The following is a 20,088-nucleotide window of genomic DNA, read 5'->3' as shown; positions in this document are numbered from 1 at the left end:
ATCTTGAGATTCGTGTTCACCATGATAGATGGAAAGATTTCTTTCTCTCTTTATTCCAATTTTAAAGCACAATGGATGGTTACGGAAACTCCCACACATATCCATATGTGGGTGTACAAAAATGAACTCAATTCACCTCTATTGGATGAGGCTAAAACTAAGGATCATGATTTGTTAGACACCCAACAATCTTGTTGTGTAATATAAGAATCTACTATTGACATGCTGCAATAAAACATTACCAATAAATGTTACAAACTTCCATGGGAGGAGGCTACAAACACTCACAAATCGTTCTACAAGTTCATCTTTTAACAATCTTCTCAACCGAACACAACAATCAAGCCACATTGAAGAACAAGCCACACTTTGATGTCTACCATCTTTCATCTCCCTCCCACATATTCTTCTCCTTGGGTCCGGTCGGCCCTTCCTCCTTGGACAGCTCGTTTGGCATCTTGCTCACCATGTTCTCAGCTGAACCCCTGATCCGGAGAGGCAGACGCTTGGTCGTCCCCTCCATCCTCGTCTTGGACTTGTAGATCACCGTCGGCCCCCACTCCCTCATGAACTGCAGCCACTGCGGTTCGACCACCACGCCGTCCCCGAGGTACTCCGCCGACACGATGCGGTACTTGACGCTGGAGTCCACGTACAGCTTGCTCCGGGCAGCGTCGTTCAGTATGCCAACACCTAGCGCCGCCGAGCCCTGCAGGTACACGCCGGCGTACGGGTAGCTCGCGTGCCCGTTCCTGGACGAGTACACCGCCGGCCTGTTCCCCGCGGCGTACTCCAGCGCGGACGCGTCCACCCACCTGCCGCCGCTGTGCTGGGAGTAGTAGACGGCCATGAGCTCGCCGGTGAGGTTGCTGACGCGGAGCGTGAAGTGCTCCCAGTCGCCGACGTGCTGGCCGGTCGTCCCGAGCGGCATGCTGACCATGCCCAGCTTGAGCCTGGCGGGGCCGTTGAAGGGGCAGAAGACCCACATGGCGACGTCGGTGCACGCCCCGCCCATGGCCGGCTTGACGTGCGCGTACAGCTCCGCGCTCTCGATGTCGCCGCGGCAGACCTCCTGCCTCCTCTTGACGTCGCACGGCAGGTCCATCCAGTACTCCCCGTCGTTCCACCCGCCGCCGGGCAGGTTGGACCCCTCCGCGTCGATCTCCTCCCCCACGGCGCCCCCGCCTTTCCGGAACAGCTTCGCCCCGTTCTTGAAGTACCAGGCGACGGACGACGGCAGGTACACCTCCTTGGGGTGGAAGAAGAGCGTGGGCCCGTAATGCTTGATGACGGCGTGCACCTGCTCCAGCGTCGGCATCGCCGTCAGGTCGAGGTCCACGTTCTTGAGGCACGCCAGCCCGCGCGGCGGCGAGCGCCCGTCCACGGCGCAGCTGAACGTCCCCGCGCCGATGCCCTTCTCCCGCATCCCGCGGCGCAGCGGCCTGAGCCCGCGCACGACGAAGGCGGCCTCGCCGGCCGGCGACGCCGACGACGGCTGCGGCTTGAGCTGCAGGCGCAGCAGCGCGCCGTGCGGCTCGCACTCGTCGTCCGTGAGGTCGGCGCGCACGCAGCGGACGTCGTCGAGCGCCGGCTTGGCGGCGTCCGTCGTGACGAGGAACCCCAGCGCCCGGTACCCCTCCGGCGGCACGGGGAGCCAGAAGTAGGCGTCGCTGCGTCCGTACCCGGAGCAGGCCCTGCTCGCGCCGCTGGCGTGGAAGGCCCAGACGAGCTCGTAGTCCCGCGGCGCGCAGAGGGGCGGCTGCGGCGAGTCGGCGGCGCCGGCCCTGGCGACGAGCAGGTGGCCGTGGAGCGGGCGGCTGTTGGGCTGGCAGTAGTGGCCGAGCACGGAGAAGCCGTCCGGGAGGGCGGTTGGTTTGTAGAATGTGACGCCGCAGGCCTGCTGCAGCCGCGCCGACGGCGACAGGGCGCAGATTTTCTCGAAGGCGGTAGCCGCGGCGAGCTCCAGCTCCCCGGCCCCGATGGAGATCCTGCCCCGCGCGAACCCGCCACCTGCCGCATTGCCCACGTCGAACTTACACGTCAATGAATCAATCAATCGATGAAAATGGTAGAAACTAGCGACGTGTCCAATAATTCAGAGACAGACAGAGAGGCGAAGGCGAAATCAAAGATGGGGACGGTGGGTCACCTGGCGGCCACGTCGGGAGCGGCTCCGGGAAGGAGAATGGCTTCGGCGCCGGCTCCTCCGCCGCGCCGGCGCCGGCGCGGCCGAAGAAGCGCCCCAGCATCGGCGGTGGGGTTTGTACGGCCGTGCTTGCAGTGGGAGACGGCAGGCAGGAGGTGTCACCTAAACTCGGATCAACTAACTAACGAACTGCCGGATCGAGACGACAAGATCTAGACTTGGTTGCAGGGACGGAGAGGATAGCCCTGAAGACGATGGCAAGTGATGCCTCGCTCGCTCGCACACGCTGGCTGGATTTGGGTTGCTCCGATGGCAAGATAGGTTTGAAGATGCACGCCGCCACGCCGGGGCCCTCTGCCGGCGCCTAAAAGGTGAATGCAGATGCCCTGCCCGTGCTTTGTTTGGTGAGACTCTGCCGTGCTCTTCGATTGGACGATTTATTCCAAGTTTCTGCATCGGGGGAGCGGTAGGGCCGCGAGCGCCAGATATACTATCGAGAGGATGCTTTTGGCTTCGACCAGGTGCGGTACACGGCGGCGTGGCAGATATTACCGACAACTTTATGCGAGGCAAAATCGATAAAAATAATCCAAAGACGAACAAATTCGAAAAGCAAATTTTGGGCGACGAACCATGAACTCCCTGTTGTTTGTTTGTACCCTGAACAGGGATTACATAGTTCAGGGTAAATGAACGATAGGGGATTTCGAGTTTAGGGTTTGATCCACCGAGCCTCTAGGAGTTCAGGGTTTAAAATAGATTTTTCCATTCACACAACTAAACCTTTTTAGCCGTGCCCGTTACCGTGGCACCGCACCCCTCTCTGTCACGCCGGTTAGCAGCGCGCCACACACATCGCCAACGTGGACAAGCGGATCCCGCATGTGTAAGTGTGGCACCCTACAGCAAGTCGCCGCAGTGTGGTAAGCCGCGCTGTGGCCTGGACCGTGACACATCGAACCTGTTTAGTTCGCCCTGAGCCGGCCTGCCCTATCCACTTGACCTCACAGGGCGTGTGACACGACGCGTGGAGACAGTGGCAACGACAGTTCCTCCCCCCTCCTTTATTCCTCCATAAAAAAATCACATATCTGAAGCTTTCCCCAGGTATTCTTTTGCAATCCTCTCAATTTTATTTGAAAATTATTTCACATTTGCTCTAATTTTGCTACTTTCAGGAAATCCCAATTCATCAAGAAATTTACAAAATTATATGCACTTTCAATTTTGTAGCATGTGAATAGCACTTGTGTGACTATGATTATGTCTTTTGTGCTCTAGATTTTGTAGTCACATGCTCACATATTATTTTTTATATTCTCACATTTGCTCACACTAGTCGTTTTTACATGCTCACATGTGTAGAACTTGAATTATCGGTGCTCGTGCTTCGCATCTTTGCCATCCATCCTCTAGCCTTGGCACATGTGAGTTGATACACAACTAGACATGTGTCAATCAGGGCCTCCCTTCCATGGTCTTGCATGCACAACCCAAGGACATACATCCTCCCCGCATTTAACCATGTAACGCTTCTTCGCATCCGAGTGAACCACCGTGCACGGACAATGATATTTAACCGAGTACTCCTTGAGCCATTGCTTCAAATCCAACAAGGTTGTGAACTTCAATCCGGGAGAAATCCCATTCTCGTGATTATCATCCCGGTGAGAACTTGGCCTTGGTCTAAGCACAACCTCATTCTTCTCGTGATTATCATCACGATCTATAGTTTCTTGCGTATAATACTTATCGAAATATCCAACATTGTTTCATGGAGCTCAACCTCGTTCTCATCGTCTCCATACTCATCATTTTCCTCTTCCAATACTTTTCTTTGAAATCGGGCTGGATTTTTGCATCACATCATGTTGATTTCAAGTAGGTTCGCTCATTTTCTCTTGGTTCAAGGGTTCAGGACTCCTACCATTCAACGGGGAGGCAAGTCGGTTCAAGTTCGAGTGCAAACTACTATCAACCTTTTTGGTGGCAAACAACTCAAGAGCCTTATCTAGTGATTCGGCCACCACCTCCTTGTATGCAACCCAACGTTGCTCTGAGTAGATACGCAACAGACAAGCATTCCAAACCCCGCATTATGCCTTCCCTCTAACTCAACAACATAACTAGGATTCATCTAATTCAAATCAATCCTAACTTGTTCCAAGACCTCGGTGTAGTTAGGACTACACTCGAACACCAAGTTAACCTCATCCACATTGGCAGTTCTCGCCATTCCTAAAATAAGCATAGCAACACAACAATAATTTTTTCCAATAAATGCCCAAGCCAAGATTAACACAAACATGTAGTCACAAAACCAAAACATAACCTACAAATCTAACAAGAACCCTAACCCTAACATAAGAACAACCCTAAACCTAACCTAACAAAAAACCCTAACCCTACCTACCAATCTTAAGCAAAATACTTCATATATGTCATAGGACCAACACTGGCCAAAGCAGCAATAATCAAACATGCATTTTGGGTCAATTCATATTTCTAGGGTTCCCAAGATTTGGACACTAGCCACAAAAATACAAATTTTTAATGGGTCAAAATCAAGGAAAATGAGGGAGAGAGTACCTCTAGGAACTTGGGGTGTTCGAACTCCACGGAGAAAAACTTCAGAACTGTGGGTTTTGGTGGAGGAATAGAGGAGGGGAGAGGAACCCTAGCCAACCGTCGGCGCCACTACTACACCAGCATCCCGGGCGCTTGAGGTTCAAGTAGCTCAGGTTGGGCTGGCCGGGCCAACAAAATACACTTTGATGTACCGTGCCACAGAGTGCGACTCCCCGTTGGCAGGCGCGACACAGAAGGGTTAGTTCCATGAAATTGTTTCCCAGGAAGTTGATTCTTTGAATTTGTTTCACCTTAGGTTATTTTTTTAATCGATTTTGCCTTTCTACGACGTCCCAGTCCCCAGTTTAAACTGAGACTCAACGGGACACACAACAGATTACCTCCTTAGGTTGTTGCAGTACCATGGTTGCAGGAGAATCACTTCCTGCACGAGTGGAGTTGACAGCAAGCAAAGCGTCATACGGAAAGAACAAGAGCCAAGGCAAGAGAAGCAATCAGCTCAATATAAGAACTCTGCCATTTGCAACACAATAGAGCGTGTGATATAAAATAAAATGAATGAGATGATAGAATACAACTCTACGAGGGTTCTAAACCTGACTGCACAGCACGCGACCTGAGAATGTTCCCCAATATAGCCTACAGAACAAGAAAGGTATGTCCACTGTCTGCTAATACCATGGGTGCAGCAACAGGCAGATGAGATGCGGGAAAATGACTATGCGTATCATTACAGTATCTCGTAGTAACATTTCTCCCTTGAGCCATCGAAGCTATTTTTCTTTCCTTCAGGATAACTCTTTCGGAGACCAACTTCTCGTCGAGATCGAGAGCCATCACATGTATGTATACGACCAAGCTGCAAAAGAAAGGGACTGTACCAGTTAGCGATCTGCAGTAACTGTTGAGACAATCTGTTTTGATTTGGTGGAAAAGCGTTCAGCTGGGCAGCCGAGGAAATATGGGGTGGCTCTCCTTACTCCTGACTATCTGTCTCGAAAAAAAAAAAATCCTGACTATCTAACTGCGCGTGCAACACTTCTAAACTGCTGCAGCAGATGCACAATTACAGTAACTAAAGATCAAAAGTCATGTGCTTAACCTACCACACGATATAGGACATCGTAGTAGAATTAAGAAAAAGCTAGCATATACGTAACCCTGCTCACATGCATACATATCAAATGCAGATTTTGCTAAACTACATTGGCAAGAAATATTTTCAGCAAAGTTGAACTGGAACTCCATGCCCCCAAGAGCGCTAAACTACATTGGCAAGAAATATTTTCAGAAAAGTTGAACTGGAACTCCATGCCCCCAAGAGCACGTAACTGAGGGCATCTGAAGATGACTTCTTGCAAAGAAAATTAAGATCCATTAATCATCAGTAAAATTAAGCAAGTCTATCGGGTCTTTCAGAAATTTGACAGTAAGAGTTGGAAAATAAATATATCATCACATGGGCAATAAGTCGAGTGGTGATTGGTATAAAGTGTATCTACTGCATTTACTATAGTGATATGTTATATGTATTGGTGATACTATACCACATATGAATATCATTCTTAAGTCTCAAGATTCAAGAACAAGCTTTTTGAGTCGCAACTATACAGCCATGATTTTTGGAAAAACGACTCGGTGACTATACAACGACTCAAAAAGCATCCTCAAGAAGAAACAGTTATGTTCTGTATAAGTACTCCAGCATATCTGCAGCATTTACTAGACTAATATATTCTAATTAATCACTAGTATTTCGCTAGCATACACTGAAGAACATGGCACATGTGGGCAGTTATCTCAAACTGAATATTACGAAATAGCATGCATTAGAGAGGTAATTTTCCACAGAAAAGTTAGCATACACGTATAGTCTATTAAGCACCCATGTTAACGGTGTTAAAACAACACCATTGTTAATGACTCCTTTGGTTAAATAAATCGATTTCTAGATCCTAGACTAAAAGCAAATATTCCTCATGATCTCGTGACAACTGTAGGCTTAGAGGATTCCTCATGATCTCGTGACAACTGTAGGCTTAAAGGGTGCTTTACTATAGTACTCACATATTGGACTGAAGCTAAGAAACTCTTAATCCACAGCAACAGACTAACATGAATTAGTTCAGACAGAGCTCAGCTCACCCTTATCCAAAATATCAACAGTTCAACACAAAAATGTTTATGAGTTCCCAAAGCCAGTGGCAATATTCCCAAGAACCTTATAAACGTAAAATGCATCAGCATTACAAAAGTTGATCTATTCGCTATTCCCCTGATACCATGATCCAGCACATTACGAAGCCCAACTGCTGATACACAACCAACAGTAGTGGCAGAGACAGGATCTTCTTGAATGCGTTCTCCTATTAACCCAGGAACACAAGGGAATGCTAATGGAGCCTGCTCCCACAACTTCAAACTAGTAGACAAAACAAGGACGAAAACTAGCTAAATTGTTGTACTCTAAGCCTCTGGTCTAGACTCTAGATTCAACTATTTCGTACTAGCTAAACTGAAGCACACTTCTGTAATCCAAAGTTCAGAGATAGTGCTACAGTCTCATTAAGTCACTGCTGTTGGTTGTGTATCAGGGGAATACCGAGTCACATGACTTAATGAACCTCCCCAAAATGTGCAGGTAGTTATCCAAGACAACAATTAGAGTCACTAATCTACGTTCAACATTAACCCCCGAGAACAGAAGGATCAAACCCAAGGATGCATCATTAAACAATTTGACCTTAGGTTTGTTCGTGGATCTCTCGGTAGGATACTAAAAGCTCACAGGATCTCGGTAGTATAAAAAATCTACTCAATCAAACAAAATCATCAAACGCAAGTCAGTCAGATGCATCAATAAGTCTGATCATTAATGAAAGTTAAGCTCAAATTTGTATCAGTAGATCTAGGATGCAAGTTTATCAGGACAACCATCCTGATCTAGTATATTCACCTCTAGAATCTAGAAAAACTGTTTCATGTAGATGCTTAATGACATTGATGCACGCTTCTATAGTCCAAAGTTTATCACAGTTACTAATGCTATCGTCTCATTAATTGAGCTACGCGCCTTAACGAACCACACCCAAATCTACATTCAAGATTATCACCCGCGAATAGAAGGATCAAACCCAAGGATGCAGCATTTAACATCTTGACTTTAGCAAAACCTATATGATCACAGGATCTCGGCATGATACCAAAATCTCCTCAATGAAACAAAATCATCACACCCATGTGACTCAGGTGCATCGATAAGTCTGATCACTAAAAGTAGTTAAGCTCATGTTTGTATCAGTAGATCTAAGATTAACCCCCAAGAACAGAAGGACCAAACCCAAGGATGCAGCAATTAACAACTTAATAACTTTAGCAAAGCATATGTGCTCACTGAATCTCAATATGATACTAAGATCTCCTCAATCAAACTAAATCATCGCACGTGTGTCAGTCTGATCATTAATGTAAGTTAAGCTCATACTATTTGTACCAGTAGATCTAGGATGCAAATTTATCAGAGGATCAACCATCCTGATCTAGTATTCACGTCAGTAAATTTAGCGGGGCAGGAAACAAAAGAGATCGACGAATCGAATTGTTAGTACCTCAATTGACTTTGGGGTCGGGCATGCCGAAGAGCCCCGGGCCGGCCCCGGCGGCCGCGCGCGGCGGCGTGAATCCGAGCAGCTTCTGGAGGTTGGTCCGGATGCTCATGGAGCAGAGGAAGTATAGGAATACCATGGCGCAGTCGGTGGGGTCGTTCCCGGGCAGTCCGCGGTGGCTCATGCGCTGCACGAGCGGCACGGGCGCGAAGGGCAGCTTGGCGACGGCGCGGCCCTCGAAGAGCGAGTTGAGCAGGCCGAAGACGACGAAGAGGACGGCGGCGACGACGGCGCCGGACTTGAGCTTGGCGAAGGAGAGCTCGCGCGAGGCGTCCTTGAGGCTGGTCTCGACGCGGTCCATCTTCTTGGCGCGCGAGGAGGCGGCCTGGGAGTGGGAGGAGGAGCCGGCGCCGGAGGAGGAGGTGGGGCCGGAGGCGGTGGACTTCATGGAGTCGAGCTTGCGGGAGTGGCGCTCGATGGAGGCGCGCAGGGAGTTGTAGGTGGCGGTGCGGTAGATGAGCAGCCAGGAGATGGCCTCGCAGAGCACGGCCGTGGCGCCCGAGATGGCCACCACCGAGAGGCTGTCGCCGTAGCGCAGGGAGGCGAGCGCCGAGGCCATGGGCTCGCGGCGGCGACCGGCCGGCCGGCGTGGGGCGGGGGGTGGGAGGCGGACGGGAGGGACCGAGAGAGAGAGATCTGGATTTGGCTGCGGGAAGGAATCGGCGAGTTCGGTCGGGGGCGGGGCTGCCGCGATGTAGTTGGGCAGTTGGGTGTTGTGCGCGTGCGGCCGTGTGGGCTGTGGAGACCGGGAGAGAGGTTTCGGCGTGGGTGCAAGGTAGGAGGCTGGCATGTGGGGTATGCTTGGGACTTGGAGTTTTCGTTCCCTTTCTTTGCACAATGTGACTTGCGAGTTGGGAGCAGTTTTTTTTTTTATCTGGGGAGCAGGTTATTAGGGCATCTCCAACCGCGCGATCCAAACGGACCGCTGGGCTATCCGTTTTGGGCCGTTTGGGTGGCCGAGCGGACACGCGGACGGAGCCCCGCGTCCGGCGTCCGTTTGGGTCGCGCGGTGCGTCCAACGCTGCAGAAATGGGTCGCGCTCCCGTATTGTATGATTTTGCTTGTAAATTGACTATAAGCGTCAAATGCATTATAGAAAATGGTTCAAATGCTCAAAATTTATTACACAATACATTGTCCACGTAATCAATGATAAAGTATTATTCAAATAAAATGTAAAAACGTTACAAATGCTTTAGGCTTCAGGATTTCCATCATTATTGTTGTTTGCAGCATTGTTGCCTACATGCTGCCACATGTGCTCGATCAAATCAGCCTGCAGCTGGTTGTGTACAGCTAGATCTCGAATTTCATGGTGTGCATGAAGAATGTCCTGGAATGATGCTGGACCACCTTCAGGAGTAACCAGCTCTCCCTGGCCCTCCCAGTCATTATCAAAGAGTGAATCATCCCGCTCGACCTCAATAATCATGTTATGCATGATTACACAAGCGGTCATCACCTCCCACAGAGTTTGCACATCCCAGGCTCTGGCAGGGTGTATGACGATAGCTCAACGAGCTTGGAGGATGCCAAATGCCCGCTCGACATCTTTCCGGGCTGCCTCTTGCTCTTTGGCAAACCTTGCCTCCTGCTCTGAGTTGGGTTTTCGGATTGTCTTCACGAGTGTAGCCCAAGGTGGATAGATACCATCAGCAAGGTAGTACCCCTTGGTGTATGATGGCGTGTATTTCACACGTTCGTTGGGCAACCCCAAGAGGAAGGTATGATGAGCACAGCAGCAAGTTTTCCCTCAGAAAGAAACCAAGGTTTATCGAACCAGGAGGAGCCAAGAAGCACGTTGAAGGTTGATGGCGGCGGGATGTAGTGCGGCGCAACACCGGAGATTCCGGCGCCAACGTGGAACCTGCACAACACAACCAAAGTACTTTGCCCCAACGAAACAGTGAGGTTGTCAATCTCACCGGCTTGCTGTAACAAAGGATTAACCGTATTGTGTGGAAGATGATTGTTTGCGAGAAAACAAGTAGAACAAGTATTGCAGTAGATTGTATTTCAAGTAAAGAGAATTGGACCGGGGTCCACAGTTCACTAGAGGTGTCTCTCCCATAAGACGAACAAGCATGTTGGGTGAACAAATTACAGCTTGGGCAATTGACAAATAAAGAGAGCATGACAATGCACATACATATCATGATGAGTATAGTGAGATTTAATTGGGCATTACGACAAAGTACATAGACCGCCATCCAACCGCATCTATGCCTAAAAAGTCCACCTTCAGGTTATCATCCGAACCCCTCCGATATTAAGTTGCAAGCAACAGACAATTGCATTAAGTATGGTGCGTAATGTAATCAACAACTACATCCTTAGACATAGCATCAATGTTTTATCCCTAGTGGCAACAAGCACAACACAACCTTAGAACTTTCGTCACTCGTCCCGGTGTCAATGCAGGCATGAACCCACTATCGAGCATAAGTACTCCCTCTTGGAGTTAAAAGTAAAAACTTGGCCAGAGCCTCTACTAGAAACGGAGAGCATGCAAGATCATAAACAACACATAAGCATAACTTTGATAATCAACATAACAAGTATTCTCTATTCATCGGATCCCAACAAACGCAACATATAGAATTACATATAGATGATCTTGATCATGATAGGCAGCTCACAAGATCCGACAATGATAGCACAATGGGGAGAAGACAACCATCTAGCTACTGCTATGGACCCATAGTCCAGGGGTAGACTACTCACACATCACACCGGAGGCGACCATGGCGGCGTAGAGTCCTCCGGGAGATGAATCCCCTCTCCGGCAGGGTGCCGGAGGCGATCTCCAGGATCCCCCGAGATGGGATCGGCGGCGACGGCGTCTCGGCAATGTTTTCCGTATCGTGGCTCTCGGTACCGGGGGTTTCGTCACGGAGGCTATTTGTAGGCGGAAGGGCAAGTCGAGAGGCGGCACGGGGGCCCAAACCACAGGCCGGCGCGGCCAAGGGGGCCGCGCCGCCCTAGGGTTTGGCTCCCCGTGGCCCCTCTTCGTCTCGTCTTCGGTCTTCCGGAAGCTTCGTGAGAAAATAGGCCTCCGGGCTTTTATTTCGTCCAATTCCGAGAATATTTCTTTACTAGGATTTCTGAAACCAAAAACAGCAGAAAACAGAGAATCGGCACTTCGGCATCTTGTTAATAGGTTAGTTCCGTAAAATGCACGAATATGATATAAAGTGTGCATAAAACATGTAGATAACATCAATAATGTGGCATGGAACACAAGAAATTATCGATACGTTGGAGACGTATCAGCATCCCCAAGCTTAGTTCTCGCTCGTCCCGAGCGGTAAAACGATAACAAAGATAATTTCTGGAGTGACATGCCATCATAAACTTGATCATACTATTTGTAAAGCATATGTAGTGAGTGCAGCGATCAAAACAATGTGTATGACATGAGTAAACAAGTGAATCATAAAGCAAAGACTTTTCATGAATAGCACTTCAAGACAAGCATCAATAAGTCTTGCATAAGAGTTAACTCATAAAGCAATAATTCAAAGTAAAGGTATTGAAGCAACACAAAAGAAGATTAAGTTTCAGCGGTTGCTTTCAACTTGTAACATGTATATCTCATGGATATTGTCAACATAGAGTAATATAATAAGTGCAATAAGCAAGTATGTAGGAATCAATGCACAGCTTCACACAAGTGTTTGCTTCTTGAGGTGGAGAGAAATAGGTGAACTGACTCAACATTGAAAGTAAAAGAATGGTCCTCATAGAGGAAAAGCATCGATTGCTGTATTTGTGCTAGAGCTTTGATTTTGAAAACATGAAACAATTTTGTCAACGGTAGTAATAAAGCATATGCATCATGTAAATTATATCTTATAAGTTGCAAGCCTCATGCATAGTGTACTAATAGTGCCCGCACCTTGTCCTAATTAGCTTGGACTACCTGGATTATCACCGCAATACATATGCTTTAACCAAGTATCACAAAGGGGTACCTCTATGCCGCCTGTACAAAGGTCTAAGGAGAAAGCTCGCATTTGGATTTCTCGCTTTTGATTATTCTCAACTTAGACATCCATACCGGGACAACATAGACAACAGATAATGGACTCCTCTTTTAATGCTTTAAGCATTCAACAACAATTAATTCTTTTCTCATTAGAGATTTGAGGATGTTTGTCCAAAACTGAAACTTCCACCATGAAACATGGATTTAGTTAGCGGCCCAATGTTCTTCTCTCACAATATGCATGCTCAAACCATTCAACTCAGTGTAGATCGCCCTTACTTCGCACAAGACAAACATGCATAGCAACTCACATGAAATTCAACAATGAGTTGATGGCGTTCCCAAGTAAACATGGTTATCGCACAACAAGCAACTTAATAAGAGATAAAGTGCATAATTACATATTCAATACCACAATAGTTTTTAAGCTATTTGTCCCATGAGCTATATATTGCAAAGGTGAATGATGGAATTTTAAAGGTAGCACTCAAGCAATTTACTTTGGAATGGCTGGAAAATACCATGTAGTAGGTAGGTATGGTGGACACAAATGGCATAGTGGTTGGCTCAAGTATTTTGGATGCATGAGAAGTATTCCCTCTCGATACAAGGTTTAGGCTAGCAAGGCTTGTTAGAAACAAACACAAGGATGAACCGGTGCAGCAAAACTCACATAAAAGACATATTGAAAGCATTATAAGACTCTACACCGTCTTCCTTGTTGTTCAAACTCAATACTAGAAATTATCTAGACCTTAGAGAAACCAAATATGCAAACCAAATTTTAGCATGCTCTATGTATTTCTTCATTAATGGGTGCAAAGCATATGATGCAAGAGCTTAAACATGAGCACAACAATTGCCAAGTATCACATTACCCAAGACATTTATAGCAATTACTACATGTATCATTTTCCAATTCCAACCATATAACAATTTAACGAAGAAGAAACTTCGCCATGAATACTATGAGTAGAAACCAAGGACATATTTGTCCATATGCTACAGCGGAGTGTGTATCTCTCCCATAAAGTGAATGCTAGGATCCATTTTATTCAAACAAAACAAAAAATAAAAACAAACCGACGCTCCAAGAAAAAGCACATAAGATGTGGCCGAATAAAAATGTAGTTTCAGGGGAGGAACCTGATAATTTGTTGATGAAGAAGGGGATGCCTTGGGCATCCCCAAGCTTAGACGCTTGAGTTTTCTTGATATATGCAGGGGTGAACCACCGGGTGCATCCCCAAGCTTAGAGCTTTCACTCTCCTTGATCATGTTGCATCATACTCCTCTCTTGATCCTTGAAAACTTCCTCCACACCAAACTCGAAACAACTCATTAGAGGGTTAGTGCACAATATAAATTGACATATTCAGAGGTGACACAATCATTCTTAACACTTCTGGACATTGCATAATGCTACTGGACATTAGTGGATCAAAGAAATTCATCCAACATAGCAAAAGAGGCAATGCGAAATAAAAGGCAGAATCTGTCAAAACAGAACAGTTCGTATTGACGAATTTTAAAATGGCACCAGACTTGCTCAAATGAAAATGCTCAAATTGAATGAAAGTTGCGTACATATCTGAGGATCATGCACGTAAATTGGCATAATTTTCTGAGCTTCCTGCAGGGCAGTGGGCTCAGATTCGTGACAGCAAAGAAATCTGGAACTGCGCAGTAATCCAAATCTAGTACTTACTTTTCTATCAACGGCTTAACTTGGCACAACAAAACTCAAAACTAAGATAAGGAGAGGTTGCTACAGTAGTAAACAACTTCCAAGACACAAAATAAAAACAAAGTACTGTAGGTAAAAACATGGGTTGTCTCCCATAAGCGCTTTTCTTTAACGCCTTTCAGCCTAGGCGCGTAAAGTGTGTATCAAGTAACATCGAAGGGTGGTACTTCTACAGCGGGGTGTGGGCTTTTCTCAACCAGGCATATTATATTAGATACATAAGTTTCAGCATCTCCCTTTTCATTAGTCTTAGGCGTGCTACTCTCATCAAACAAATTTTCGGGAACAAGCCAAGCATAGTTATTTTCTAGTGCATCATTCATAGCTAGGAGCTTACATGGTATTGGTGCTTTGATCTCCCCTCCATCATCAATATTATTAGTGTATCTTATTCTATCCATATCCATCTTTTCAAGGAGACTAACAAAATTAGTAGGAGAACCAAGCATATTAAATTTAGCAAACACCTTTCTAGCTTCTCTTGCTAGACCACCAAATTCTCTAAGAAGGGTTTCTAATACAAAATCTTTCTTTTCCCCTTCTTCCATATCACCAAGTGTGAAAAACATGTGTTGGATTATAGGATTAAGATTAACAAATTTAGTTTCCAACAAGCGAACTAAATGCGCAGCAGCAATTTCATAAGTAGGCGCAAGATCTACCAAGTGTCTATCTTCAAAATTTTCAATGGTACTAACATGGTTGAAGAATTCTTCTATATTATTTCTCCCAACTATAGACCCACGTCCTACCGGTATGTTCTTTGTGGTAAAATTAAAAGGAAACATGATGAAATAAGTAAAGTAAATGCAAGTAAACTAATTTTTTTTTTTGTGTTTTCGATATAGCAAACAAGATAGCAAATAAAGTAAAACTAGCAACTAATTTTTTTGTATTTTGATTTAGTGCAGCAAACAAAGTAGTAAATAAAATAAAGCAAGACAAAAACAAAGTAAAGAGATTGAGAAGTGGAGACTCCCCTTGCAGCGTGTCTTGATCTCCCGGCAACGGCGCCGTGAAAATATGCTTGATGGCGTGTATTTCACACGTTCGTTGGGCAACCCCAAGAGGAAGGTATGATGAGCACAAGCAGCAAGTTTTCCCTCGTAAAGAAACCAAGGTTTATCGAACCAGGAGGAGCCAAGAAGCACGTTGAAGGTTGATGGCGGCGGGATGTAGTGCGGCGCAACACCGGAGATTCCGGCGCCAACGTGGAACCCGCACAACACAACCAAAGTACTTTGCCCCAACGAAACAAGTGAGGTTGTCAATCTCACCGGCTTGCCGTAACAAAAGATTAACCGTATTGTGTGGAAGATGATTGTTTGCGAGAAAACAAGTAGAACAAGTATTGCAGTAGATTGTATTTCAAGTAAAGAGAATTGGACCGGGGTCCACAGCTCACTAGAGGTGTCTCTCCCATAAGACGAACAAAGCATGTTGGGTGAACAAATTACGCTTGGGCAATTGACAAATAAAGAGAGCATGACAATGCACATACATATCATGATGAGTATAGTGAGATTTAATTGGGCATTACGACAAAGTACATAGACCGCCATCCAACCGCATCTATGCCTAAAAAGTCCACCTTCAGAGTTATCATCCAAACCCCTCCAAGTATTAAGTTGCAAGCAACAGACAATTGCATTAAGTATGGTGCGTAATGTAATCAACAACTACATCCTTAGACATAGCATCAATGTTTTATCCCTAGTGGCAACAAGACAACACAACCTTAGAACTTTCTCATCATCGTCCTGGTGTCAATGCAGGCATGAACCCACTATCGAGCATAAGTACTCCCTCTTGGAGTTAAAAGTAAAAACTTGGCCAGAGCCTCTACTAGAAACTGAGAGCATGCAAGATCATAAACAACACATAAGCATAACTTTGATAATCAACATAACAAGTATTCTCTATTCATCGGATCCCAACAAACGCAACATATAGAATTACATATAGATGATCTTGATCATGATAGGCAGCTCACAAGATCCGACAATGATAGCACAATGGGGAGAAGACAACCATCTAGCTACCGCTATGGACCCATAGTCCAGGGGTAGACTACTCACACATCACACCGGAGGCGACCATGGCGGCGTAGAGTCCTCCGGGAGATGAATCCCTCTCCGGCAGGGTGCCGGAGGCGATCTCCGAGATCCCCCGAGATGGGATCGGCGGCGACGGCGTCTCGCAATGTTTTCCGTATCGTGGCTCTCGGCATCGGGGGTTTCGTCACGGAGGCTATTTGTAGGCGGAAGGGCAAGTCGAGAGGCGGCACGGGGAGCCCAAACCACAGGCCGGCGCGGCCAAGGGGGGGGGCCGCGCCGCCCTAGGGTTTGGCTCCCCCGTGGCCCCTCTTCGTCTCGTCTTCGGTCTTCTGGAAGCTTCGTGAGAAAATAGGCCTCTGGGCTTTTATTTCGTCCAATTCCGAGAATATTTCTTTACTAGGATTTCTGAAACCAAAAACAAGCAGTAAACAAAGAATCGGCACTTCGGCATCTTGTTAATAGGTTAGTTCCGTAAAATGCACGAATATGATATAAAGTGTGCATAAAACATGTAGATAACATCAATAATGTGGCATGGAACACAAGAAATTATCGATACGTTGGAGACGTATCGCTGTAGTGGTGGCCATTGATCTCAAAATCCACATCGGGGACCGACCGTACGCTAGCCTATCAAACACCGGAGAGCGCCGCAACGACATTGATGTCATTGTGCGAGCCAGTCATTCCGAAGAATGAGTGCCAAATCCATGTCCCGTGAAGCAACAAGCTTCAAGAATGACCATGCACCCCTCGGAATGACCGCCGTATGCCCCCGCCAACCAAAGGGGCAATTCTTCCACTCCCAGTGCATGCAGTCTATGCTGCCAAGCATCCCAGAAACCCCCGGAAGCGTTGATTGGCAACAGACGAGCCGTGTCCTCTGCAGTAGGGTTGCCGGAGGTACTCGTTCTCCGAACGAACCGATCACCGCTCTGCAGAACCTGTACATCGCTTCCAAGCCGGTAGACTCACTCATGCGCGTGTACTCATCTACGAAATCACTGGCAACGCCATATGCGAGCATCCTAATCGCTGCCGTGCATTTCTGATACGAAGAGAGGCCTACCTTGCCAATTGCATCCACTTTCGCGCAGAAGTAGTCGTCGTAGAGCTTGACGCCATCCATTATCCGGTGGAACAACGGCCTGGACATCCGAAAATGCCGGCGAAACAGAGCCGGCGTGAACAATGCCTTGGGTTGGAAGTAGTCGGTGAAGAGCTGGTCGTGGCCGCGTTCTCTTTTGCGGTCCAAGGCGGCCGCGCACCCGGCAAGGACCCCCGGTGCACGGGGATCCGCGAGACAATGTGCTCGTGGATGATCAGCGCAGCATCCGTGAAAAATTCGTCGTCGGAGTCCTCGTCGGATGACGTGTCGATGAAGTTCTTGAAGAAGTAGTCGTCGTCGCTGTCCACCATGATCTACAGATGAAAAGGGACAAATTTTAGATCGTCCATTTCATCGAACACCTCGCAGGCGGAGGCCATCCAATGCGTCCGTAGGGACCTGCAGGCAATGGCCGTCCCGGCCAACTTGCGGTCTGGAAACACGGTGCACGAGAGCTCACCTCTGGCGGCAACGACGCAGCTGCTAACGGCGGGAGGTCTCGCGACGGTGAGAGGAAAACAGCGTCGGTGACGGCGACGGTGTCCTCCGACTCTGCTACGAAGCGGCGAAAGCAGCGCGGGGCCGCGACCTATGCTTCCGCCCCGCTTGCCGGCGTCTCGACGACGGTGGTCGGCGTCGACGCCGCTCACAAATCGCCGGTCCTTGGCTGGCGGCGGAGCGGCGGGAGATGTGTGCGAGGGGTTTGTGTTTTGGGAGACAGACATGCGGGCCAGGGGCGGACAAGGGGAGGACGCGAGCGGCCAGCATTCGGCGTCCGCGGTCACGCAAACTCGTCCCAGATTTGGGCCGGGTTTGGGTCGTCCCGGACGCCGCGGCCATCCGTTTTAGGGATGGGTCCGCGCGCAGGGCCGCGTTTTTGTCCGGCTCGACCCATCCGGACGCGCGGGCGCGGTTTGGGTCGCCCCGTTGGAGATGCCCTTGGAGCATATCTAAGAGCATCTCCATCCGCGTCCCCCAAAGCGTCCCCCAAACCGCGCCGGATTGAGCGTTTGGGGGATGTGTTTTGTTCGTGCCGCGTTTGGGGGATGTCGCTCCCCAGCAGCGTCCCCCAAACACCTCCCCCAAACATTTAAAATACTTTTTTTGATATTTTTTATTTCAATTTCCACAAACTAATACATAATTGGGAATGTGGTTTACACGAAGACATAGTTAGGAACATGGTTTCCACAAACTAATACATAGTTTGAACCATGGTGGACACACATATAAAATATTGCAAAAAAACTAAACCTAACTAGGCCGTGCATCGAAGGTTTCCTGTGTTCGCTGCTAAGAAAGAACACTCGAGGGCACACCCAGTCACCCAAACTGGAAAGTCCAACAGGAGGATGGTGCCCTTGTTGGTTCTACCGATGAGACGAACATCCAGAAACCTCCGTGCACGTATTCGCTGCGAAGAAACAACACTCAGTCGTCCTCCTCATCGGTGCTGTCGCCGTGGTAGTCCCGGCGGCAGCGCGTCTGATACGTCTCCGACGTATCGATAATTTCTTATGTTCTATGCCATATTATTGATGATACCTACATGTTTTATGCACACTTTATGTCATATTCGTGCATTTTCTGGAACTAACCTATTAACAAGATGCCGAAGTGCCAGTCTGTCATTTCAGCTGTTTTTGGTTTCGAAATCCTAGTAACGAAATATTCTCGAATTGGACGAAACAAAGACCCAGGGGCCTATTTCGCCACGAACCTTCCAGAAGACCGAAGAGCATACGAAGTGGGGCCACGAGGTGGCCAAACCACAAGGCGGCGCGGCCAAGGGGGGGGCCGCGCCGCCCTGTGGTGTGGGCCCCTCGTCAGCCCCCCGACTCTGCCCGTCCGCCTACTTAAAGCTTCCGTCGCGAAACCCCTGATGCGAAAAACCACGATACGGAAAACCTTCCAGAGACGCCGCCGCCGCCAATCCCATCTCGGGGGATTCTGGAGATCTCCTCCGGCACCCTGTCGGAGAGGGGATTCATCTCCCGGAGGACTCTACGCCGCCATGGTCGCCTCCGGAGTGATGAGTGAGTAGTTCACCCCTGGACTATGGGTCCATAGCGGTAGCTAGATGGTTGTCTTCTCCTCATTGTGCTTCATTGTTGGATCTTGTGAGCTGCCTAACATGATCAAGATCATCTATCCGTAATACTCTATGTTGTGTTTGTCGGGATCCGATGGATAGAGAATACCATGTTATGTTAATTATCAAGTTATTATATATGTGTTGTTTATGATCTTGCATGCTCTCCGTTACTAGTAGAGGCTCGGCCAAGTTTTTGCTCTTAACTCCAAGAGGGAGTATTTATGCTCGATAGTGGGTTCATGCCTGCATTGACACCTGGGACAGATGATGTAAAGTTCTAAGGTTGTGTTGTGCTTGTTGCCACTAGGGATAAAACATTGGCGCAATGTCCGAGGATGTAGTTGTTGATTACATTACGTACCATACTTAATGCAATTGTCTGTTGCTTTGCAACTTAATACTCGGAGGGGTTCGAACCTCGAAGGTGGACTTTTTAGGCATAGATGCAGCTTGGATGGCGGTCTATGTACTTTGTCGTAATGCCCAATTAAATCTCACTATACTTATCATGACATGTATGTGCATTGTTATGCCCTCTCTATTTGTCAATTGCCCGATCGTAATTTGTTCACCCAACATGCTTTTATCTTATGGGAGAGACACCTCTAGTGAACTCGTGGACCCCGGTCCATTCTTTAATACTCGAAATACAAATCTGCTGCAATACTTGTTTTTACCGTTTTCTCTGCAAAC

At 47.8% G+C, this 20,088-nt stretch overlaps 2 protein-coding genes across 2 annotated transcripts; both read right to left on the bottom strand.

Moving 5' to 3' along the window:
• Window positions 1-84: 84 nt before the first annotated feature.
• Window positions 85-2,587, bottom strand: LOC124700373. Its single transcript, XM_047232511.1, has 2 exons — window positions 2,150-2,587; window positions 85-2,010 (listed from the first exon to the last, which is right to left on the bottom strand). Exons 1-2 carry the CDS (start codon window positions 2,247-2,249, stop codon window positions 377-379), a joined length of 1,734 nt encoding a protein of 577 aa, XP_047088467.1. The 5' UTR covers window positions 2,250-2,587; the 3' UTR covers window positions 85-376.
• Window positions 2,588-5,254: 2,667 nt separating this feature from the next.
• On the bottom strand, window positions 5,255-9,097 carry LOC124700372 (calcium load-activated calcium channel-like). Its single transcript, XM_047232510.1, has 2 exons — window positions 8,344-9,097; window positions 5,255-5,594 (listed from the first exon to the last, which is right to left on the bottom strand). Exon 1 carries the CDS (start codon window positions 8,957-8,959, stop codon window positions 8,345-8,347), a length of 615 nt encoding a protein of 204 aa, XP_047088466.1. The 5' UTR covers window positions 8,960-9,097; the 3' UTR covers window positions 5,255-5,594; window position 8,344.
• Between the last annotated feature and the right edge of the window lie 10,991 nt (window positions 9,098-20,088).

Source organism: Lolium rigidum, chromosome 3 (genome assembly GCF_022539505.1).
Source record: "Lolium rigidum isolate FL_2022 chromosome 3, APGP_CSIRO_Lrig_0.1, whole genome shotgun sequence".
Classification (NCBI taxonomy): domain Eukaryota; kingdom Viridiplantae; phylum Streptophyta; class Magnoliopsida; order Poales; family Poaceae; genus Lolium; species Lolium rigidum.
The sequence above is the reverse complement of the archived record's forward strand: the minus strand, read 5'-3'. Positions and strand labels throughout refer to the sequence as shown.